This window comes from Protopterus annectens, chromosome 6.part1 (genome assembly GCF_019279795.1).
Source record: "Protopterus annectens isolate FY-2018-M chromosome 6.part1, PAN1.0, whole genome shotgun sequence".
In the NCBI taxonomy this organism is placed as follows: domain Eukaryota; kingdom Metazoa; phylum Chordata; order Ceratodontiformes; family Protopteridae; genus Protopterus; species Protopterus annectens.
Window position 1 is genome coordinate 37,515,314 of NC_056738.1, and position 25,534 is coordinate 37,540,847.

Genomic DNA, 25,534 nt, shown 5'->3' on the forward strand with positions numbered 1-25,534 from the left:
GAAAAGACTGAGGATATGACGTCGGTCATGCGCATTAGTACCCTGACGTACTGACGTCAGTCTAATGCGCCGTGACCGACGTCAGCCATATACTTTGGTATTCGGGCCGACTGGACAGCGGACTACCCAATAGTTAGGACTGCAGCAATGTGGATCCTCGAACATCTACATTTATGGTAGGTACAAAACTGTACTGTATTCAGTGACCTTTATTTAGCTATATTTGCAAACAAGATCTGGGGAGCTCTCCTAGTGCATGATGGGATAGGGTTTGAGCCACAAGCTAGTGGAAGACCTCGAGCTTTTGTATAAGGCCAAGTCAGAACTGAGGATTGGTTCTGAACCCAACCTGCTAAGAATGAAGGTGAGATAGAAAACACACATGGAATGTTAGGGTGAGTACATGACTTATTTTTTTGCCAGTATCTTAGGTGATGATCTAATGAAGGTGTTCAAAAAAAAAAAAAAAAAAGAATGCAGTAAAGATGTAGATGGCTTAAGAGCTATGACTTTTTCGCCTGAGGGATCTGACAAGCTGTGTTTTAAAATATGTTAAGAATTTTGCCTTAGGTAAAATTAGTTTGTGTATGGTCAAACACTCTATTTGTAATTGAAAAACATTGTGCCTGGGGGAGCAATTTCTGATTTTTGGTTACTTTTAATGGACAAGGGGTTGTTTTTTTCAGGTATTACATCTAATAGAATTATTACTTTTTTGCATGTTACAGTTGCCCCTATATTGTAATTATATAGGAAATCCACTCAATTCAATACTTTATTTTCTTAGGAAAGTTTTCACCTTAAACATTTAATAGCTTCTTTGCCATTTGGTGAATGTAGTAGGCTTAAGAGGTTTTGCTGTTGTAGGGAAGATTATGTTTCTGAATGTCAGAATGTTGCTAACAAACTTATCTAGAGGCTACACTATGGTTCAACTTATTAATTAAAGCTTTGGATAAAGTTAATGTTCCTGCACAAGATGAGACCCAGGACAGCATAAAACAGGATGAGGGACTTTGTATTCTTTTTCTTATTTTAGATTAAATTTGCTTTTTGTGCTGTTTGTAGTATTCGCATATTGTTTTTAAATTGGAGGCATTTTAACTCCCCCCAGCAAAAACAGTATAACATAATGCATGATACATATCATGAATATCACTCTACAAACATTCATCATATGAATGAGCAGCAGCTGAAGGCATGTCAGTTCTTTTTTCTGATGCTTTTTGGCAGTTGTATATGCCTTGGGGTACATAAATGCACTCTCATGCCATGGCCATTATGAGGAACCCAGCTGTAAAAGAAAATTCACTACGTGCCCTTCTCATTTCTGTTTTGCATCCTGAAGTGAATGGTTGTTGTGCTTTTCTTTGCTAGGTCATCATCTGCTTCCTAGGCCTCAGTCTTTGACATATTTGAGTCCAAGCTTTTTTATTGTCATTATTAATGCATGGATACTTATGATTTTATGGGTTTGTACTGTCTGTAATAATGTGCCAAGAGAAATTAACAGGAAATGCTGTTGTGGGCATCAGAATCCTCCAAAAGACTTTTTTGTTCAGTATCTTTTTTTTAATAAATACATATTCACAATATTGATACTTGTGAAGCTGATGCAAAATTTAATAAGAAGATTTAAGGCATTGTACTAGACTGTAGTGGTGAAAGGGAAGCTGGCTTCTAGAATGACACTGTGAGTTTACTTGTGAGTCTGTATTCACTTCCTCAGTTATAGTTATGAACTTTGGGTAATGATGGAAAGGATGAAATCCTGGATACAAATGCTGAAAATAAGAACACTTTGTAGGATTGCTGGGCTCACTGTCCATGAAAGAGTGAGGACCTCAGTAATACATGAGAATTTTGAAGTAGAGCTACTGCTTGTTAAGGGAGTCAATTAAGGTAGTTTGGGCACATTGTAAGGATGCCTGATGGTCAATTTCCATGGAAGGTGTGTTAAGAACAGCTCACAGGGAGTAGGTCCTGGTACAGACCCAGGAGTCACTGGAGGGATTATATCCCTCATAAGGCCTGAAAGTATCTTGGCATCTTCCAGGAGGAAGAGAAGACTGGTACTGTAGATAGGGAAGTCAGGTCTGCCCTGCTGAGCTTGCTATCATTGCAACAGTCTCCTTCTAAGAATGCCCAAAAAAATAAAGGATGTTTTTCATATGGATCACTTCTGCAGTATATAACAGCAGCCAGCTTCTAAAGCTTCATGGCACCTTCCAAGCACCCAAAGCTTTAGTCAGCTTGAGCTGAGCTGAATAAAAGTTGCGTTTTTGGCTTCAAACCTTTGAGACCTTTTTTTGACACTGAAAAAAGCGCTCCTCTGCAGACTTTCAGGGAGTGACTGTTGGCTATTGCTGTTTCATTGCTGGGCAGTCAAGTAGTCTTCAGGGAAAGAACAACTTCCAACTTACATTTTTTGTAAAACTTAAGATAGGAAAAAGTGTTTTTTAATGAACGTCATGATTTCTTTCACTTTTAAACTGGTGCGTCACCCTTTTACCTTTGTATTAAAGAGTTGTTAAAACAAATTGAAACTATTTTTTCCTGTGTTAAAAGTTGTGTTAATTTACTTTTGGTGACTGAGGTATTTTTTTATATTGCTTTCCTGTTTTGCCAGCTGTTGCTGCCAGGCTTCCCTGGAAATCAGGCACCTTTTTTGCCTTAAACATGTAATAACCTTCTGGTTCCTTGGTTCTTCATTTTTCAAATCACACAAAAAAGAAAATTGTTAAATGCCCTTGTCACCATAGCAGGCTGCTGAAGTGCCTCTAACATAGGTGGGTGATTCTACTATGGCCAAACTAGATCCTCAGTCCACTCATCTTTTTCCTTGAATCCAGTTGGTGTAGGCCCTACAGCCGCCATGGACTAGGGGTTATATACATTCTCTGTGGTTGATGCTGTGCCCTTGGTGGGCAAGGTAGAGCCAGCAAATACCATGCTTTCAAGTCAGAAAGCTATGTCCATCCCTAGGGAGGTTTTGCTAGTATAAGTGGGTCTATATTAGTTCATCAAAAGACATCTCTATCGAGCATCCCTCCATCAACACCAAACTGGAAATGATTTTACAAGTTTAGAGGAAAATATATCAAGTATGTTCAAATGTGTTTAGAATAGCTGAGACACTGGAGGAATATATAAAGTCAAATGACAAAAGACTGTAAAGAATAGAAAACTCTTTAAGTAGCTTTTCAGATGAGCTGATAAAACTGCAGAAATGAGAGGTTGAAATGAAGGAAAGATCATCTGAATATGAGGCTTCTCAAGAAGAGCTGTTTGAAAAAAAATAGTAGAGCTAGAAGACAGAGTACAGAGAGGAAAAAATGATATTTTCTGCTTTACCAGAGAACCTGAAAGGAACATACTTCATTACTTTTATGAAAATACAAATAAGCAACTGGTCTGGCATTCCACAGTATTTGTTATTTGAAGGGGCACACTGTGCATTTGCTCCAAATCTGGCCACAGAATGAAGCCGCAACATATAGGAAATGACTAGAAAAATAAGGAGTACATTGGATCTGTACCAAAGACTAGGGTTGAGTGGTTCAGATGATGAACAAGAAGACCAGCAATAATGTGAAATTAGGAAACAAATGGAAGAACTGTAAAGTGTCATTTCTGTAAGACGCAGTTTAGACAGGAGAATTATGCTTCTGCAAGAAGAAGTAACTGAAGACTGGAAGTTTTTGACTCTGTTAAATTGGAAGGAAGACTCTAAAGTGTAAATCCCACATTGTCATTAATACTTTGTTGGATAATGTAGGGACTAAAGATGTAACTGAAAGTAATTTTTTTCTTATTAATATGTGTATAATAAATTTCTTGAAGAAAATTGAATGTTATGTGTATTGTAAAGCACTTCTATATAGAATGAGAAGCATTTTAAACATGAAGTGGGGGAGTCTTATCAGTGACTCCTGTTTATGCTAGTCATGTTAAAGTAAGAAAGTACTTTTTCTTTACTGTAATACGTCTGTTTATACAGTGACAAGATATGACTAAGATGTAACCAGTATAAGCATTGATAGGGGATGTTAAAAGTGTATTGATCAGATTGTATGTGTATTAAATTATAATACTTTCCCCTGGTATTATACAGGTAGAAGTGCAGGCTAATGTTTTATGCTTCAGACATGGATAAATATGATCTTTTTTCTAAGCAAACAGGCTAGCAAATGGAAAGCATTAAAAATGGTAGTTGTGTACCATTTGAAAAGATCTATTTCTTACATTTGTAAAGCTGTCTTTTATTTCCACCAGCAAAGGCCTGCAGATGGAGACAGCTTGTCTACAGGTGTAACTAATTAATCAGGAAATGACTAAACATTAGCTCTGAGGCATTTGTATAAGAAACACTGTAATTAGTATTTAAATGTAGAACTGGCAGGATCAGAGAACATAAATTAAATCTGACACTGTTGGAAGTGAATACTTTTGCAACTATGTAGAAGTGTCCTCAACAGCCTTTAGCACTTCAGTGTTAAAGATATCAGTGTGCAGTTTAATTTGCTCATTTAGCCTGTGCACGTTTCCTTAAGGCTAACAATTAGTTAACTGAGAGCATATAAGTTGTATTTTACATCTGGCAGGGAAGTAGAGATAGGACAAGGAGAGATTGCATCTAAGAGCGAACATAGGCTCTAACATGCAATTCCAGCATGATTAAACCTAATTTTAGAATAGTAAAACCTGTGGATGTAGCAGTCTTTTTGTGACAACTGCCTGTACATGTAGGGGTAACTTCTTTGGAAAAATGTGTGCAGTTTTGTGCATTTGCTTTGAGTTAAAATGGGTTACAGAAGTTTGAAAATTTGTTTAAATTTTTGTTTCTTGTATTTATTGAAGTGAAAAGTCTGAGAAATGTGACATGAATTCAAACAGAGATGAAAAGCAGCAACTGCATGCCAGATCAGCCTACCAGTCATTAGTGTGGACTTGTAAGTTTCAGGTTGTTAACATGTAATCAAAGGAACTGTCATGTAACTATGTGAAAATAATTGGTTCTTGTCAGAATTACTGCCTTATCAGTTTTAACATGGAATGTAAAAGGCAATGTAGGTATAGACAAAAAACAAAGAATACTGAATTATATTAAGAAGTGTGGAGTGAAAATAGCAATGTTATAGGAAACACATTCGGATAGAAATGAGCATGCGAATTTGGCAAAGAAAGGATTCAGAATAGATATTTAATGGTGGGCCATCAAATGGCCCCAGGAAGTACAGACCCATCAGTCTGAGAAGTCTAATATCTAAAGCCATGCAATGAGTTATCATGGAAATGATCAACAAGGGCATTGGCAAACTACATACACTGGACACATCCCACTTTGGCTTTGGGGAAGGTCTTGCCTTCTTAACCTGGCAGACTTCTTTGAGAGGATCACCAAGGCAATGGATGAGGGAAAAACAGTGCATACCTCTTTATCTTGACCTGTTGGCAGTTGACACAATACCCCACCCAAATATTGTTCACAAACTCTCAGAACTAAACATAAATCCCTACTTAACTCATTGGACTGCCAGCTGGTTCACAAATAGGACCTAAGAATTCAGGATTGATGAGATCACCGCCACCAAAAGACTGGTCACCAGGAGGGTACCTCAGGATTCTGTTCTGGGCTGGCTCCTGTTTGGCATCTACTACTCAGAAGTGAAGATTAATGTCAAAGGCCTCTGTCTCATCAAGTTTGCAGATGACTGTAAATTGGGAGCCAACATAGATTTTTCCACAGCACTAATATCCTGCAAGGGGGTCTAACACAGACAAACACCTGGTGCCAAAGCCACAAATTAAAATTCAGTGCTTAGAAATGCATTATAGTGCCTTTTGGGAAATTGTCCACCTAAGTATATTACTACATAGATAAAACACCCCTAAGAGTTGACCCAGTAGTTAGGGATCTGAATATGAAGACAGGAATCTGGCCTTCAACCAACATATGTCCAAAACAGTAAGAAAATCATTCTATGCTACCCAACTTATAAGTAAGGGTATGGCATCCAAGTCCAAAGAAGTTATAGTACCACTCTACTCTGCCCTTATCAGACCAGTCATTGAGTACAGCACCCCTTTAGTATGTACCTAACCAGACACTTTCAACAGTTGAATGCCTACAAAGGTTCCTCACCAATAGAATCCAGAGTACAAATACCCTGTCCTACACAAATTGACTTAAGGCCCTTTCTCTGGACTCAGTCTCCTATAGGTTACTGAGAGGTGATCTATGTCTGGCTGTGTGGCATCCTCAGATCCAGCCCAGATGGATCTTTTGCACACCTGTAAAACAGAAGGCACAGGAAATACTAGATCCAAGGATTTGAACTTTGCTTGTGACATAAATTAAACATGCTGGCTATGATATGTTTCTCAAAGGATCCCCACACAGTGGAATAGCTTCCCCATCCATGTGAAGTACAGTTCTTCCCTGACCCTATTCAAATGAAACCTTGACCTTTGAATGGGAAGTCACAAATTCTCCCCTGGTCTGGCCCGTGTGTCTGTGATGGACACAGGTCAAAAGTAAGTAAAATAATCCCCACATAACTGTTAGCTACTTCTTTACTAACACAGCTCTCCAAATAGACACACAGGGTACTCTGGGACAAAACTTGGGTTGGATCACATGACTAGGCTTATAAAGGACCTGGTGGTTGTTAGCCTGGTATTAACTTATGAACCTATTAGGGACAAAGAAAGAGGGGGTAATACATATTGCAACAGGGACTTTTGTAGTGATAGAAGAGGAGAAGAAACACAGTAATGGTAAATTTGTGGTATTGAGATTTTATTGGCAGGGAGGAGGATTATTCTGTCATGTATTTATATTCCACCTAAATCTAGTGTTAAGAAACTTAAGATAAATTTGGGAGACGTAATTAGCTTTCAGCAAGGAATATTATTTATTGGCGGGGACTGGAACCATATTTGTAATAATGAGGATGTATTGGGGTACTGAGAAGGGAAAAAAAACAAGAAAGGGTAGAATTGTGAAGAACTGTCTGAGAATACATACTGTAGAAGATGTGAATTTACAAGTAGGAGGTCAGAGAGAGAATTTATGTAAGGTACAATAACTGGACTAGACAGGGTAGAAATTATATTTCACAGGAACATGGGTATTTAATTGAAAGCTTTGAAACTCCTCCAATAACTATTTCAGATTATGCACCAATAATGCCTAAGATAAAAATCGAGGATAATAAAGTAAAAAAACGAGACGCTTGTGCTTTCCTACTTTTTTGCTAAAAAGAGAGAGAGATTTTAGGGAATGGGTAGTGGCAATGCTGTGAGCATTATTAGAAAGCATACACATTTCTTCAGAAGGGATAGTTAATGAGTGGGATAAAATGAAAATGAGGTTTAAAATATGGTAGAAATAAGAGATTAAGAGACATGGGAAGAAGTAATAGGAATTATTTAGAAAGGTTATCAGAGGTTAAAGTATTGCGAAATAAGGAGTCTCGCAGATCAAGAAGTGCCTGAGTGCCAAAGGAAAAATAAGGGAATATAATGGTTAACCTGCAAACCTTGGCTCTAGATGATTGTCTCTGTTGTGACATCCCAACCCATTGTGCAAAAATTGGGAAAAGGGTTATGGATGGTTAGAAAGAGGCTGTTAAGCAAGTATGTTTTGATAATTCCAGAGAGCAGTAACTGTTAGCATAGTGACCTAGGCAACATAAACTGTAAAGGATTGTTGCAAAACTTAGGGAGCATGTGACAAGTAAAAACAACAAGAGATCCAGTGTGGATGTATGAGAGATATTTTGGGAAATCTATGAACGTGTGTAATTAGAGCAATAGATAAACCAAGAAAATGCACAGCTGGAAATATCTATTGAAAATTTGAATGCCAAGATTTGAGGAAAATGAGGCTCAAGAATTGATAATGAAGACAAAAAAGGATGACATACAAATGATGATAATGTATAATTAATCAACTGGGAAGTCTGCATGACCAGATGGTGCTCTTGTGAATGTTTGGAAGATAGGAGGGAGGAAGGTGAAAAAGATCTGGAAGAGTTTTTCTTAATAGTTTAAAATAATGGACAGTACCAGCATCGTGAAAGAAAGCTATGGTGCCTGCATTACCCAAGAGCAAAGACTCTTAAGACTCAACTTCATATTACCCATATTTCGATTTTAAACCATGATTATAAAGTGTTTATGTCTATAGTAAAAGAGAATGGCAAGGGTATTGCCAAAATTGATAGATATGGATCAGCTTTATTTTGTGGAAGGGAGGCAAACATTTGACGGCATTAGTAGAACAATGATGATCCAGAGGGAAGTAGAATATAAGACAATATCACTGTTGTTGGTGGATCTTAATGCAGAGAAGGCATTCAGTAGAGTCAGCTGGAATTTTATAACTGGTAGCATTTGCATTCTCTGGTAGAATAATGGGGTTAATTAAGAATGTATGTGAAGTGCCAGAGCCAAGAAATAAGATGGGAGAGTTTCTCTCCAACAAGCTGTGTTTGAACAGAGGAATCAGACGGGGGTGTCCTGTTTCCCTTTTTTATTTGCTTTATGCTTAAAGCCATTGATAAAGAAAATAACAGACTCTCAAATTCATGGATTTTACTGGTTGATTGAGAAGAGTTAGCTTTATTCTTAGATGATATTGGATGTAATATATCCAGAAAAGGTGTTGAATGTTTTGAAACAGTTTTGCATCTTTTCAGAATATAAGAAAAACAGCAGTGCAAACATCTCAAAATCCTTTAATAAAATTGATTTTATTAAAGGATTTTGAGACATTTTCACTGCTGCTTTTCTTATGTTTTTGCCTATTGTTTTACAGTAGTACATTTAGCTACCAGAGCATTTTTGTTCTTGTTCTTTTCAGAATATAAAATAAGTGAAGGTAAAGGCTATAGAGGTAAACTGTATGCCTGCACATGAATTGGTTCAGCAATATCCATATTCATGGGGATGTGATAAGATAAAGTTAGGCATGTGGATTAAAAAAAATCTTTTATGGCAGCTAAGGATATATGGGAGTAGTCTAAACAAAAATAATACAAATATTGAGGAACTGGAAACTCTTGACTTCAGATATGAATAGTAAGATACAAGCAGTAAAATTGTTTTTAGTTCCTTTAATGTTATATACCTATTAGGTGTGTTAGGTGTGTTTTCATCAATTGTGGACTGTAATTAATAGTTGATGGAATTTATTTGGGAATTTGGGAGAGAAAGAGGTCAAAAATGAAGTGATATATGTTGCTATATATGTTGTTTCCCCCCATAGAACAAGGTGGGTTAGGACTGCCTGATATGAAGAGATACTTTAGAGCTACACAGCTAAGGTACTTATACATGACACAAGCAGAAATTTGTAAACCAAAGAGGAAAGGAATGATGATGAAAACAGGGTGAGGGTTCAAGATGCAGCCCCTTAAGGAGAATGACAGCAACCATACATAATAATATATTTACAAAGCAGCAGAATAACTAGGCCAACAAAGGAAATTTTGCCATTAGGGATGACTGCTTGTAGGGGCAGAGAAAGTAAGAATCGGGCTAGAATTTATTGGGGAAAAGTAGCAAAGCAACAAAAGTATTGGCAGCAAATAACTAGGGGAATGTAATAGAATGGGAAGACCAAGCAAAAGTTTGGACTGCAGGTTAGAGACTGGCTTTCCTACCAGAGATTGAAAGATAAGGGGTTAAGGAAATTCTTAAGTGGAAGACCATTTCTGGTCGAGTTTTTAAGTGAGTCTAGAACAGAAGCTGTTCTTAAAAAGGGATAATTAGTAGGGTATATAAAATAAGGGTACTTGCGTATTATCGCAACCAGATTTTTGTGATAATGCTGCTTGCTTCCCGATTTGTAAATTTAAAAAGAAATGTATGCAGAATCACACTGACAATATTAACTTCATTTAAAAACATTGTTTAGGTAGGGAAAATGTAAAATTTAAGGAATGAGTGCTTGATTCAAGCGATGTTGTTTTCCGACATCTAGTCACTCTAAATACACGTTCCATATCCCCAGCAATCGTGACAGCAATAGCAGACAATTTTTCTCCATACAAAAAGTGTAACCCAGCAAGTGAACCAACTACAAGTAAACTAGCTACAAGTAAACCATCTGCAAGTATGCTTCCTTAATCAGCGAAAGAAAATCTTCACAAATATGTTGCTCAAAACATCCGGAAGACATCCACATGAATACTATGCAAAACATCCCGAACACATTGCAATCCTCACAAAAAAAAAATCAGTTTCTATCAAATCCTACAAGAATGCTCTCTTCGCATTACCACAGAAAACCATGTCATTTTATCTTTAACCTACATCGTCAAGACTTTTAGCTCTTTTTGATTGTTTACATTGTTATTAACTTTAACTTTAATTATTTACTGCAGTATGTCAAATAAAATGAGTTATTTACCCAAAAAATGTGTTTCTCCATATTTCTTATTCTCTGAAAAAGGTTTAGTATCCAATTTTGTAGTAATCCTTCACGCAGTAAAAATGAACAAACGTTTTCCATGCTTCCTCAGTCCCAATTCTGCACTAAGACAGCAGTGCAACCAATTTTTAAGTATGCAAAGCAAGTTTCACATTACCGCGTTACTTTACGTTGGTAATTTGGGACAAACTAGGTTGTACCCAAAGAAAACCCCAAACTGTGTCTTACGTTTAGTCCCACAATCCGTTTTGGGGCCAACAAGCGTATTACCGCAACTGCAAAAATCTGGTTGCGATAATACGTTAGTACCAAAATAAGTATAAGAATCAATTGGAATAGGTTAGAAAGATTGGGAAGAGCAAATGGAAGGGCAGTATACTGAGGGATAGTGTGACAAAATTTGAATATCTGTCAAGGATATGGCAAAGTTTGGAGGATAAGAGTTTTGCACAGAAGTGTTTGCAAAGTTATTTCTTTACAACAAGCAAGCTAGATAGCAAACTCTTGAGGTGTGATGTTGAAGAGAGAGGAAATTGGGAACATGTTTTTGGGGAATTTAGTGAGTTAGTAGATTTTAAACATTTCCTACAGCGTACTTTGACAGAAATGTTGGGGAAGCTAATGTTTGTAACTAAGGAAATTATTCTTTGGAGCTGGGACTGCCTAATCATAGTATGGTCAAAAAAAAAATTAATAAGCAATGGAAATCAAAATCTCAACCAGCTGTAACTATACTATTGAATATTGTGAAGGGGATTAAAGAACTGGAGATGGAATCTTTAGAAAAGAGAAGTAGCAAATTGCATTGAAATAAATGGAATTTGTGTGAATGGTATAGGCAGAATAATAATTAAGATGAGCGGCAAAGTTTAAGGGAATGCAGGGCTTGAGCAATTTATGTTAAGAAGTGAATGACAGTTGTTAAAAAAGAGAGTTTGTATAATGCACTAAAATAATGAAAATGTTTTAAGTGGTTTAATTTCTTTTATATTAATGTATGTTTACCCATGTCATTGTTCAAATGTGTGAATTGAATAAATGTGCTCAAAGGGTTATTTTTGGAGTTTATTATTATTATGAATGAATATATTACATTGTTTGACTGTTTCACATGTAGATCTAAAAGATGATCAGCCTTCCTACATACTTTGGCTCTGAGAAGACCATTAAAGCACTTTTTATTAGTCTATCAGACAGACTAAACATTTTTTGTCTTCTCTGCCTGGCAAAAGTCCAGAAGACACTGGCTAATACAAATTATGGTTAACTCACTACACTTCCTTTTGTTAACCAAAGGTGGGTAAGATTTTTCCTAAATGATTTAAACTGTGCTATACTAGTAGAGTGAATATATCTGCAGTTCGGAGTTTCATTTAAGACCAGTTGTGTTGTCGCAAATTGATCCAAACTGCATAAATTCATTAAGCATTATAGTCTGGATATCTAGCCCCAGCCTAGATCAGGCTTTGGCAGGTTCCCCTTCATAAATTCTTCACTATCCATATGCAGGCCATTCATTTGACTAGGGACGTGCTCATTGAAATTCCTTAAGGAAGGTAGGTTGGATGTATACTTTAACTCCAAATCTTTGTGAGCATCTCGGTAGAGGGTCTGGCTGCCTTCTCCAGTTGATATGAGAGGGTTATTTTCATGTAATAGACTTCATGTCCCTTATCAGAACTTGGATGAAGAAAATACAAAAAGATGTTTGGGCATCCTTTTGTTTGTATTCTTACTTTAATGATGTCACCATAGCAGCTTCAAAAGCAGGACCAGAATGGACTGTTAAGATGTGTATAGAAAGTTGAAGATAGCTCCTTGCTGTAAAGCAGGTAAAAAAAAAACTCCTAGCAAAGATGCTGACCAACACTTGACTTTATGTAGTCTTTGTGAGATAGTCTAGACATTATGACTACACACACACACACACACATATAGATGTGTGTGTGTGTGTAAATATAAATATATATATGTGTATACATCTTCTCTTTCGGCTATTCCCGTTAGGAGTCGCCACAGCGGATCATTTGTTTCCATTTATTTCTGTCCTCTGCATATAGCTCTGTCACACCAACCACCTGCATGTCCTCTCTCACCACATCCATAAACCTTATCTTAGGCCTTCCTCTTTTCCTCTTACCTGGCAGCTCCATCCTTAGCATCCTTTTCCCAATATACCCATCATCCCTCCTCAGCACATGTCCAAACCAATGCAATCTTGCCTCTCTGACTTTGTCTCCAAAGCGTCCAACCTGAGTTGACCCTCTAATATACTGATTCCTAATCCTGTCCATCCTTGTCACACCCAGTGCAAATCTTAACATCTTTAACTCTGCCACTTCCAGCTATGACTCCTTCCTTTTTGTCAATGCCACTGTTTCCAACCCATACAACATAGCTGGTCTCACTACCCTCTTGTAGACCTTCCCTTTCACTCTTACTGGTACCAGTCTGTCACAAGTCACTCCTGACACTCTTCTCCACCCATTCCACCCTGCCTGTACTCTCTTCTTCACCTCTCTTCCACACTCACCATTACTCTGAACTGTTGATCCCAAGTACTTAAACTCATCCCCCTTCACCATTTCTACTCCCTGCATCCTCGCCACTCCTCTATCCTCCCTCTCATTCACACACACACATATTCTGTCTTAGTCCTGCTGACTTTCATTCCTCTCCTCTCTAGAGCATATCTCCACCTCTCCAGGGTCTCCTCAACCTGGTCCCTACTCTCACTACAGATCACAATGTCATCTGCAAACATCATAGTTCATGGGGCCTCCTGTCTGATCTCGTCTGTCAACCTGTCCATCACCATTGCAAATAAGAAGGGGCTCAGAGCTGATCCTTGATGTAATCCCACCTCCATCTTAAATGGATCTGTCACTCCCAATGCAGACTTCACCACTGTCACACTACCCTCGTACATATCCTGTACCACTCTTGCATACTTCTCTGCCACTCCTGACTTCCTCATACAATACCACAACTTCTCTCTAGGCACCCTATCATATGCTTTCTCCAAGTCCACAAAGACACAATGCAACTCCTTCTGACCTTCTCTAAATTTCTCCATCAACACTCTCAGTGCAAACATCCCATCTGTAGTGCTCTTTCCCGGCATGAAACCATACTGCTGATCGCTAATCATCACCTCCCTTCTTAATCTAGCCTCCACTACTCTTTCCCATAACTTCAAGTGTGACTGATCAGTTTTATCCCTCTGTAGTTACTACAACTCTGCACATCACCCTTATTCTTAAAAATAGGTACCAAAACACTTTTTCTCCACTCCTCAGGCATTCTCTGACTTTCCATCACTAAACAGTCTGGTTAAAAACTCCACTGCCATTTCTCCTAAGCACCTCCATGTTTCCACTGGTATGTCATCTGGACCAGCAGCCTTTCCATTCTTCATCCTCTTTATAGCTGTCCATACGTCCTCCTTGCTAATCTGTTTAACTATCCCCACATCACCCAACCTTCTCTCTTTCTCTCATTCTGTTCATTCATCATCCCCTCAAAGTACTCTTTCCATCTGCTCAACACACTCTCCTCGCTTGTGAGTATGTTTCCCTCACTGTCCTTTATCACCCCTACCTGCTGCACATCTTTCCCAGCTCGGGCCCTCTGTCTAGCCAATCAGTACAGGTCCTTTTCTCCCTCTTTAGTGTCCAACCTTTCATACAACTCTCGTGTATGTTTTTATATATATATATATATATATATATATATATATATATATATATATATATATATATATATGCATATTAGTGTTTTGGGTGGTGATGAAGCTCATTTGACCGAATGCTCAAATGACTGAGTGCTCATTTTTTATAGTGTTTGTAGGCACGATTATGAAAATGAACGTTTGACTGAAAAGATTATAGTGGTTAGTATATATGCAAGAGTTATCTGATTAAAGGATTAGATAAGGGGATAGATTTACAGTTTTAATGTTTGGTATTGTATGAGTTCTGTGTGCTTTTATCTTGTGTAGTGGTACTGTTAAGGAAAGGGTTTTTCGTAACATAATGTGTAAGGGTAGGGTTAAGGTTCTGCTTAGCAAATATAAGTAAAGTGGTGCTGAAGCCCCCCAGCACCACCATACTCCTAGCCTAAGCCTAACCCCTAACCCTACACATTACATTACCCAAACTCTTTCCCTAACAGTACTACTACTAGGATAACACTTCATCTAGGTGTTTTAAACTTTCAGGATATTCAGCGTTCGACATTCTAGTCTCTGTATTCTGCAGTTTGGGTTTTGTGCAATTCGTAATTTCAAAGTAGATCCATTTTGTGTGTGTGTGTGTGTGTGTACTGGGTGTGATTCTGAGCACTAGAGTAAGGTGGCATTATATTTATAAGCCTAAGAGTCATATATGTAAAAATAGTACTAACAGTTGTAGTCTAACATTTCCTAACCTGGCAGAAAAAATGTTAAGAGCAGGAATAAAGTATTCTTTATACATTAATACATGCACATACCTCCCTTATGCCTGGAGGGGTTGTAAACTGCTGAAACAAACATATTAGCAAGATAACTATTTAGTGATAGAATAATTGCATGAAATTTTTCTCTCTTGATATATTTTTGGATTGAATATGTCACATAGCTATGCTTCAGAATATTTCATTGGCTGCTGTCATGCCCTGCTGTCTTCATTGTATTAGGCTTTGGAGAAAGTACTGCTAGATAATATCTGCATAGTAAAAGAATTATGATGGCTGTCAAGCCCAGCTGCAACCATTGCTTGTTTCACAAGAGGGTTTATTTAAAAGGTGAGGACAGAGCTATGTGCAACCTAATAACTTATGAATTTGTTCCAAGTTTTTTCCTTAACAAAACAGAAACAATAGTTAATTTGGAGACCATACTGAAAAATGTTTACATTTTAATTTTAGTTTTTGCATTCTTACTAATATTTATTTTTAAATGGGTCTTTATCACTTTGTCGAAGGTTCTGTTCTGCAAACCTTTCTTCATTGACCCTAATACAGAAAACTTTCACATCAGTGAACATTCACTTCAACAAACGTCTTACCCAGGGAATGGAACGAGTTGACCATCATAAGAAATTTGCCCTTTTCTCCACTGTAGTGTGTTGTTGGAGTTGGTTAATAGATCAGTTCTAGGCTAACTGCCCTTTTGAGCCTAACCAATTAACCCATATGAGAATCAAACCCTGCACTCTGTGTCTGTAAGGCAGATATTTTAACCATTATGCCAACCTTATATATATATATATATATATATATATATATATATATATATATATATATATTTGGGGAGTGTGGGGGGGCAGAGTCCCCCACCTAGGTGGGTTTGAAATGCCGTGCTTTGTGTGACGGTTGGATTACTGGGCAGGTCATTCGTTCCCTGGGTAAGTCATTTGTTGAAATGAACATTCGCTGATGTAAACGTTCACTATATTAGGGTTGATGAACAAAGGTTGACAGAAATGAACCTTCGATAAACTGATATAGACCCATTTTAAATAATGAGGGACACCTTTTGGTTCTGTATTATAAGTTGGATACATACTTTCATTCCTTGGTTAATGAACTGAAGTATTAGTCAAATGTTTGGAAGTTATATGAGATAATTATTCATCTTTTAAACATTGACCTCAAATGTCATCCATTAACTGTTCTTTTCAGGCTGCAGAACTGGCAATCAAATTTCTAAAGCAAGATAAGACATTAGAAGTTATTCAAACAGTGGGTCCTTGGCTTACCAGCATAGGGAAATACAGTGCGGTAAGTGAACTGTATATTTTTATTGGCTGTTGGTTCTGTTATGCTTTCTTTACTTATTAAAATCATTGGACAGCAATGTTTAACATTTTGTCCTTTTTTTCATTTACCATTAGTGGCAGATGAAACAGGACAAGCACTCTCTGTTTGTTGTCCAAGTCTTTATTTATAGATTTGAAATTGCATTTGCAAGAAATGCAACATAAAATTGTAATTAGAATTGTTTATCACCACCAGTACCAGGAGTAATGAAGCCAAAGAAATATTTCTTGTTGGTTAACTGAATAGTCCACTGAGCTCTCCAAAATATTTTAAGTTAGCCCCTACAACAGGCAGCATTCACTGACAAATGCAACAAATGGCATAGGTGACAGAGTTTTCTTCTTCATTGCTTAATACAGAGTTGTCAGCAGATTTAGCAATGAATTATAATTAGAATTGTTTGTTATCATTAGTACTGCAAGTCTTCTTCTTCTTCTTTCGTCTTTTCCAGGTTAAGGGTTGCCACAGCGGATCACCTGTCCGCTCAGGATTGGCAGTGGAGTTTTACGGTGTCGAGTTGCCAGCCCAGCACCCAACCTTCCACAGAAGGCACACACACACACACACACACACACACACACACACACACACACACACACACACACACGCACTCGCTCCTAGGGCCAATTTAGAGTGTCCAATCCACCTGCAGCATGTCTTTGGGATGTGGGAGGAAACTGGAGCACCCGGAGGAAACCCACGCGACCACAGGGAGGACATGCAGACTCCGCACAGAAGGCAACCCAGCCGAGGATTGAACTGGAGAACCTCTTGCTGTTTGTCTTTTCGGCTTTTTCCTGGTAAGGGGTCGCCACAGCGGAACTCCGGTGCGCTAATGATTGGCAGTAGATTTTTACGAAACACCGAGGTGCCAGCTGGATGCCCAACCTTCAACGAAGGCACGCCCATTTACGCACACATGTCTTTCGAATGCTACCCAACCACGGAGAGGACATGCAGACTCCACACAGAAGGCATTCCCAAGCCACGCCGAGAATCGAATGGGAGAACCTCTTGCTGTGAGGTAACAATGCTACCACCATACCACCGCGGTAACCTTTTGCTGTAATGAAGCTAAATATTTTTTGTTGGTTGACTGCATAGTTCTCCTGAGTGCTCAATGTGCATTTTAATTTCAGGTTAGAACCCAGAATAACATTCACTGACAAATACAACAAATGGCATAGGTGACAGAGTTTTCTCTGCATTGCTTAATGCAAATTACAACTTTAACAACAATTGACATAAACTTAAATAGATTTTCAGGTGTGCTGAATGAAGTAATCATTCATGTATCACAGTAACTGTATAATACTGTTGAATGCTAATGATCTGTCTGTAGGAAACTGCATGTCATGTGGCAGACCTGCTTTTTTTGAAAATTCATTCTGATTAAAGACCTTCTGGTAGTTAGGTCACACTCTGTGTCTCTTTGTAGTTTACCTACCATCCTGACAAATTTACTGGCAAATTAGGGTGTAAAACGTGAAGAAGTAATTGAAGAAGTTATGAAATGTATCTGCAGAGGTGAAGAAACATGATTGTTTTCAAGTATTTTGTATTCAGAAGCACAAAAGTATAATATACAGTTAGATGGACCAAGTTTAATCAACAGGAATTATTTTACGAAGTTGAAACTTGGTAGAAAAACTGAATATTTGGGATCCAGAAATGATTTATTCCTCACTGTAAGCATATTAGCCAAGTAGCCTTTACAGGTATAATGTGCTTCATTCCTGAGTGGAAGTATTAAAAAATATTTAACTTTTTCATTTGTTGAAGAGAAGAAGAAAAACACAATAGCAGTAATTAAATAAAAGTTGCAAACCTAAAATGAATGTCCTATCTTTCCCAGTTATCTTCTATTTGTTCTTCGCAAAGGCACAAGGTCCTACAGAGACTACAGTGGCTTATGTAACTGAGCCGAGGGTATAGGTTAAGACTGAATTTTGGGGAGTTTATGATTCACTAATGAGACATAGTTATCTTAGGTATTACGAAATGATAAAAGAAGAGATGGCTGTTTAGTAGAAACATACCTGATTTTATCAAAAGCCATGGTGGTGGGAGGTGGAACAAGCGAAATTAGTACTGTAGAGCTGACATGAGTAAATGAGAAAAGAATGTTTAAATAAGATGAAATGTAAGTCAAAAAGGCAAAAATTAGAAATAATGTGAAATTCTTTTGCAAAATTAATATGAAAACAGAAATGTGGCATGGATTGTGATGTAGTGAAGAGCAGGAAAAGGAATATGCATTTGAAATTCAAAACCTTGGTGTGGCTGAAAGCATGATAGAAAACCTTGTCTTGTTTTAAATAACTTTTGTAGGATCAGTTCTAGAAAAATATATTTGCCAATATGTATAAAAACAAAAACAAGTGCCCTCAAAAGAATTTGCAGTTTCTTGAACTATATATGAAACAATCTGTTTTTTATATATACATTTGAAGTCAAAAGACTGCATACAGTGCAGAGCAAAAGTGCCCCAGAAGCATTGAGATAATAATTCTAGTCAAATTGTTGAAAATAATTGTTAAGAATTAATTAGTAAAGTGTTGAGTGTAAATTAGACAGAGCTGCAGAACATTATATTTTGTCTGAATATATTTTTAAAACACTAGGGTGCCAAGTTACTGAACTAAAACATGTGTTCTCAGTGTTAAAATATTCTGGGCGCTGGGCAGTGTCTTTAGTTCAAAAAACTATTGGTGTATAGATATAAATATAAGAAGTATAATATCTTATTTCAAATTGCTACTCTTAAAGCAGTAAATTACCATAATATTTTCAGCCATTTGGCTCGTGAGAAAATAGGACTGGCAAAACAGATTAACAAACAGATCTGGCAAAACAGATTAGTAAAACTAAAGACGTGCCCCCAATTCTGTGGTATAGAGAGATGAAGCCTAGATTGTGACCCAGATCACTCAAGTTCAGATAGCATCTTGTGAGCTGGAAAAGCTAGACAAGGAAAACAGGACTGAATGGCCTTTGCTGACACACCCATTTTGGAGAGGGAGAGGTAGGTACTGGTCCACTGTACTTCAACATTTCTGCAGTTTGTATGTTAGCTATCTACCAGGGAAATGGGGACTTGATATTCTTTTCCCATTATATTAATTCTCAGGAGTATATGTATGAGAATATGTGCATATTGGGAGTGACATTGGATACCTCACAGTGATGCAGTGCTTTCATCACCACCTAAGGTGTGAAATTTGGGACTGATAAAAACATCTTGGCAGATTGAGCTTGTGAAGACTTTGGGTTGAATCCTTGGTGATGAGTTGGGGGAAGAGCTGGCATTAGGGACTGAGGTAGGACAAGGATTTCTGGAAGCAGTGGTAGTCCCTCCCATGCTGGTGACATGAGGATCTCATGAACAGCTCCTTAGGCTGTATGTTTATATGGCCTACTGAAGAGATTGAGCTGTCATTGTATAGATGGTTCATAGATAGCCATAGCACTAGCAGCCCTCATGGCTGCTTGAATGATGACCTGTCTAGATGGATCTTACCACTTTGCCAGGGTTATCAGTAACTAGAACAAATGGACTCAAGTTTGATTAGGGGAGGTCAACAGGCATGGGGCAAAAAAAGCTCCTAGAAAAAAGAAAGCCAAGGAGTACATCTGTAAAGAATCAGTCACACAGTCACAGAGATATCCCCGAGTTTGTACCTAGCCATAGCAGTGATATCCTGCACAACTCTTCTGATTTCTTTATTTGTTGGGTTAGGAAGTTTTCCAGGGGAATGTTAAATATAGATAAATCTGGATGCTTTGCCAGAGATACATACTCCAAGGAAAGTACCAGAAGCTCTCAAAAGTAGAAATGAGCAGTAGCTTAAATGAGTGGAAGGTTTTGTGTCATTAGAAAACAAATGCAGTCAAAAGAACATGTGACTGTTAAAGGAAGTCATACTTTACATACATACTGATCTTCAAGATCAGAAGTAAGTGTTTAAAAGAGAGCATTCCCCAGTGATTGCAGATGAAGACATAGTCTTAACAATGCCAAATGCTGTAATCTTTTTCATACCAGATGTAGGTCAGGAATTCTGGCAGATAAGTTGAAGCATGCTCCAGATTGTGTCCATTTCATACACAGTTGGGAAGGTACAAATTAATTTGATTTCCATCAGGGTTTCATCAGTACCAGAGGTGTCCCAAAGAGCTCTTGCCCAGGTAGTAGAAGGTTTGGAAGGTGTTGTAAATAAAGTTAATGATGTATTAATGAAGGGTCAGATACAAAAGCATAACTACAGAGTGATACAGATGTTGAATATATTCAGAAGGACAGCATATTTAAGTTAAATAAGAGCAAATGGAGAGTAATAGTGAGAATTTGTAAATAAATACCAAAGACATAGAAGTACAATGCAGAAAAAAAGTCAGATTAGTTCTGCAAAAGTCAAAACCAGAAGAAAAGCATACATTGAAGAAGTTTCAGAAAATTATACAGTGACTTGTGAAGTAAGTAGCTAATATGTTTGTGATAACTGTGTCTCTAAGAAAGTTGTTAGTGCAAGATGTAAATTGAGAATGGTGTTCTGAACTGGAAAAGACTTTTAAAATGCCCAAGAGACTTTTTGGATGTTAAAATACTTTGTTGTGGCTAAGTCACGTGTTAAAAGTAGATCCCACTTAGAAAAATATTGGAGCTGTAATATTAAAAGAAACAGACAATTTACCTATGAGACTGCAGCATTTACAGATGTAACAAATGATATGCTCAAACATAAAAGGAAGAGTTAGCAGTAGTGTATTGCTGTGAGAAATTTCATAAATATGTCTGTTAAAGAAAACATACACCACTGCAAATGCTTCAACAAGGCACATCTGAAATTGCAAAGGATGTTACTTATGAAGTGTGATCTGAAATTAAAATACAGACCAGTTAAGGAATTACTCATACCAGATATGCTGAGTATAGCAAACTTAACTAGCTGTCTAAAACTTTGATGCATAAGTATACATTTCATGTATTCACATATACATGATGCATTTCTTCATTTTAAATTGTTTAGTTTGAACGCTTATTTTTATTTATATTTAAGCACAGACATTAGCACAACATTTTATACATCTTTAAATTTAAGTATGTAACATTTTTTTTTATTTTTCTTTGTATTATAAATATCACTAATCTTTACTGCTACATTTGTCATCTGTTTTGCAATCTTTATTTTGCTTGATCTAGCGTAGCATTAGAATTATCAACAATTGTATATGATATATTTAAACTGGAATGCTTATACTTTTATTTTTTTTAACTAAATTGCATTTATCAGGTGTTTGGATTACTGTCCTGGCATACTGTGTTGTACTCATTAGTTTTATTATATAATTTAGCAATAACATGAACTGCTGCATTTATGTAATAGCTTGTGTTTTGGCTGAATAGAGTCCTTGAACCATTCTACACATTTAGTTAATGTGTGTGTGTGTGTGTGTGTGTGTGTGTGTGTGTGTGTGTGTGTGTGTGTGTGTGTGTGTGTGTGTGTGTGTGTATATGTTTGTAAAATCAGAGATTGTTTAGGTAGTTCTGCAGTTACCAGTGACAAAAGAAGTAGAATAATTTCAAAGATTTACTGACTCTGGTTTATTCATGAGTTTGCTTAGAGAAGTTATGTTGAGAGGCTGACCTTAACAAAGTCACTTGCAAGGAAGAAATTCAATCTTATGTTTCTTTGATTGACAGATTATGTTTCAAAGAACACAATGTTCAAAGGTGACAAAATAATAGCCTTCAATCATCAGAGAAGAAAATGCTTGAGAGGAAGCCTGACTCACACCTGATAATAATTAGATCCAAGGAATGAGCAAGAGATTTAATGGTTTGGCTTCTAATGTTATCATTGACAAGAAAATTAGTGTAGAGTTTTGCCATCTCCAATGCATAACACAGTAGTAGATCAAAAGAAAAAAAATGCTAGTGCATACCATAACAGCAGATGTTAAGCTGTCTATCTTGCCTTCGTTCTAGCTGGTTGGGATCGGAGCTGATCCTCGGCTCCGACTCGGCCATCTTCTCTAGCTCGAGAGCTGTTTACTGGCTCGAGGCTACCCTTATCCCATGATGCCTAGTGATAGTTACGCAGATCTCATTTGCCGCTTCAGCTGCAAAGTGTCGTTTTTCTGGCTCAGGCTCATATAAAGTTTTTTATAGAACATTCTTACTTTAGAAATAGTCCTTTTTCATGTGTATTGTTAACTTTTAGTCTTGTTTTTTCTGTTAGCTAGTGCTTAATTGTAGCATTCTTTCCCTTCCTTGTAGAACTCATTTAACTTAGATAGTTCTCCCCCCCCCCCATTCTCTTCTTGTCAGGTTAGCCATTTAGGTTAGAGGCTTTCCTTCTACCTTTCTTTCATAGGCTAGCCGTTTAAGTTAGAGGCTTTACTATCTAAAAAAAAAAAAAAAAAACCCTTTAGCTTTAGTCTGCTAGTATAGTGTGTTTTTGTGTAGACAGTATTTTGCTTTGATAGCTATTGTTGTATTTTTTTCTTTCCTTTTTCCAGGATGTCAAAGGAATCCAAAGTGTCTGGGTTCAAGAGGTGTGACTCATGCTGTCAGAAAATGTCTCTGACAGATGGGCACAGTTCTTACTTTTATTGTTTAGGCACCGTGCACCTGCAGGACTCTTGTTCTATCTGCCATGCATTTAGCCCAAGAGTTCTGCAGGAGCGTAAGAATAAGCTTATTCTTAGGGGTCTTTTAAAGCCCCAGGATTCACCAGCCAAGACATCTCAGCCTGTGAAATCCCCTAAATCTACCAAGCCGTCAGCTCCAAGATTGGAGCCGTCCTTGGTTAAGATTCTACCTTTTACTTCAGTTCCGGTTGGCACCGATAAGACTATCTCCCTGTCGGCTCCATAAGAAACTTCGGAACCTTCATGGAGCCACAAGAGGCTAAGGTCCCCTTCCTTGGAATCGATACATTCGGTTCCTCAGTCTCCCCTGCTTCAGAGCGAGCACAGTCACAAATCTTCTTACTCCTCTCGATCCTCAAGGCTGTCGGATCACGATGTGGAGAGAGTGGTCAGTAGGTTGCTAAAGTCGCAGGCACTTGCCAAGATGTTGTCCAGCCCTCCTCAACAGGTGTCGGCTCCATCCACTTCTATCGATGTTCCTCCTCCGACTCCATTGAGTTTGGAGCCGGAGTTCGTTGGGGTTCGAGTAGTGGAACCGTCGGCTCCGATAACTCTATCTCCTTCGGTTCCGTCGTCGGCTCCGGTCCCCTCGATGGTGCCATCCGTTGAGGGATCTGGGCGCCGGGGCTCCCTCATCGGTTCCGAGGGGGCGAGTGGCATCGGACCCTTGTCTGACCCCGTTCTCCCTCTTGGAGCTTCGGCAGAGGTGAGCTCGGCTCCTACATCTGCCTTGGAGCCGTCTCCCTCAGTGCAGAGGATTCTGATTTCCTCTGAACTGGAGCCTTCTCTACATCGTGGCTGGGATGCCTTCTATGTCATGAGGAGTGTGCTGGCCACTGACTCAGCTCCACTATCGGCCCCACTAGCTCTGTCCCCTGTAATGCCTATGACAACCTCTGCTCTTCCTCCAGACCCCAAGCATGGGGAACTGGCTCTCCAGGGCACCCCATTGGGTGTTTCCTGTTCTTCCGAGGCCTCTGCTGACCATCAGAGGAGCCCCCTCATAAGAAGAAGTGCAAGAGGAAGCACATTGGCTCCCCTGAGTCTGTCACTTCCGATACAGACTTAGATGAATCGGAAGGGTCCCCGAGATCCCCCTATGAAGATGTTTCCTTCTCGGACATCCTAGAAATGCTTAAGCAGAGGGGGAACTGGAATCCCCCCCTAGCCCCTACCGAGGATGAGTCTGTATTCTTGGATGCTTTCAGTTCCTGACCTTCCACCTCCTGGGTTTCTCCACCTTTTGATCCACTTATGGCAGTGGTGGCTCAAAAGGCTTGGTCAGCTCCGGATACAGTGGAACCAACTCTGAGGAGACCTGGCAAGTTCATTACAGCACCCCATGATAAGCAGTTCCTTACCAAAGGTGTTCCTGTTGATGCCATGGTGGTAGCAGCAGCCACCAAAAAAGAGTTAGCGGAGACCTCTTCATCTGTCCATCCTCTCAACAAGGAGTATAGGACCATGGACAGATACGGGAAGCAAATGTTTACTTCAGCGACCTTTTCTATGAGGTCACTGAACTACTTATGCCATTTTACTCGGCTTTAGAGGGATCTCCTTAAAGAGCTCAGAGATACCCTTCAAGATCCATCAGCTGAGGGGGCTCAAGCTAAAGTAGCTTCCCAGCTGGCAATGCTTAATTCTGTAGTCAACTCCTCCATGAGGCTCATTTCCTATGCAGCCGATTGTGTAAGTAGAGCCGCAGGTACTGGTGTGGCCCTTAGGAGGCATGCATGGATACGGCTGTGTAATTTTGCGGAGCCCTTTAGAGCATCATTCACCAACACCCCCTCTGATGGTTCCTTTCTTTTTGGACCACAGGTGAAGGACACTTTGACTAGGTGTGAGCAAGAAGGCAAGACTCTCTCTGCCGTGGGAGTCCGTTTTTCTACTCCTTCTAGACCATACCCCAAGGGTCAGAAGAGTGGTAAAATGTGGTTCTGAAAATCCCAGGGAGCCTCGCCTGACACACGTAGCGATTTTTCCTCCAGGGGCAGAGGGGGAAACAATAACAACAGATGCCGCTCTCATGGCAGAGGGGATCCGCAGAACCAGGTCAACAGTGAATCTTTCTCTGATGAGCCCTTTCAGCATCCCTGAATGGTTGCCCGACTGCCCGCCTCTGAAGGCAGTCGGGGGAAGACTTTCACTGTACCCAAAAGCCTGGCAAAATTTAACGCAAGACAGATGGGTATGGTCCATTATATCTGGAGGTTACAAAATTCCCTTCTGTCAACCCCCCTTACCGTCAAGGAAATCCCTTCCAGATGTTCCACCCAATCTGAGGGACCAAGCAGTAATAGAAGTTTCAAAACTGCTAGAAAAAAAGAGTAATCCAGGAAGTCTTGGCAGACCAGCACGGATCCGGAACTTACTCAAGGTTCTTTTTGGTACCAAAAAAGACAGGGGACTGGAGACCGACTCTGGATCTCAGCAGACTAAACAGGTCTGTTCAAAGAACAAAGTTTCAGATGGTCACACTATAGTCCATTCTACCCTTTCTGGGTCAGGACAATTGGATGTGCTCGATAGATCTTCAGGATGCGTACTACCATATCAAAATGGACAGGCGCTCCAAGAGATTTCTTCGCTTCCGGCTGGGAGCCAGTCATTACCAGTTCTGAGCTCTGCCCT

General features: G+C 38.8%; 1 protein-coding gene across 2 annotated transcripts in view; it reads left to right on the forward strand.

The window, feature by feature from the left end:
* IFT172 (intraflagellar transport 172) overlaps nucleotides 1–25,534 on the forward strand; it is a 3,348,311-nt gene that overhangs the window by 2,566,442 nt on the left and 756,335 nt on the right. For both annotated transcript variants that reach the window (XM_044075467.1, XM_044075468.1), the window contains exon 36: nucleotides 16,106–16,204. In XM_044075467.1, coding sequence (XP_043931402.1) covers nucleotides 16,106–16,204 — 99 coding nt within the window. The remainder of the gene's footprint in view (nucleotides 1–16,105; nucleotides 16,205–25,534) is intronic.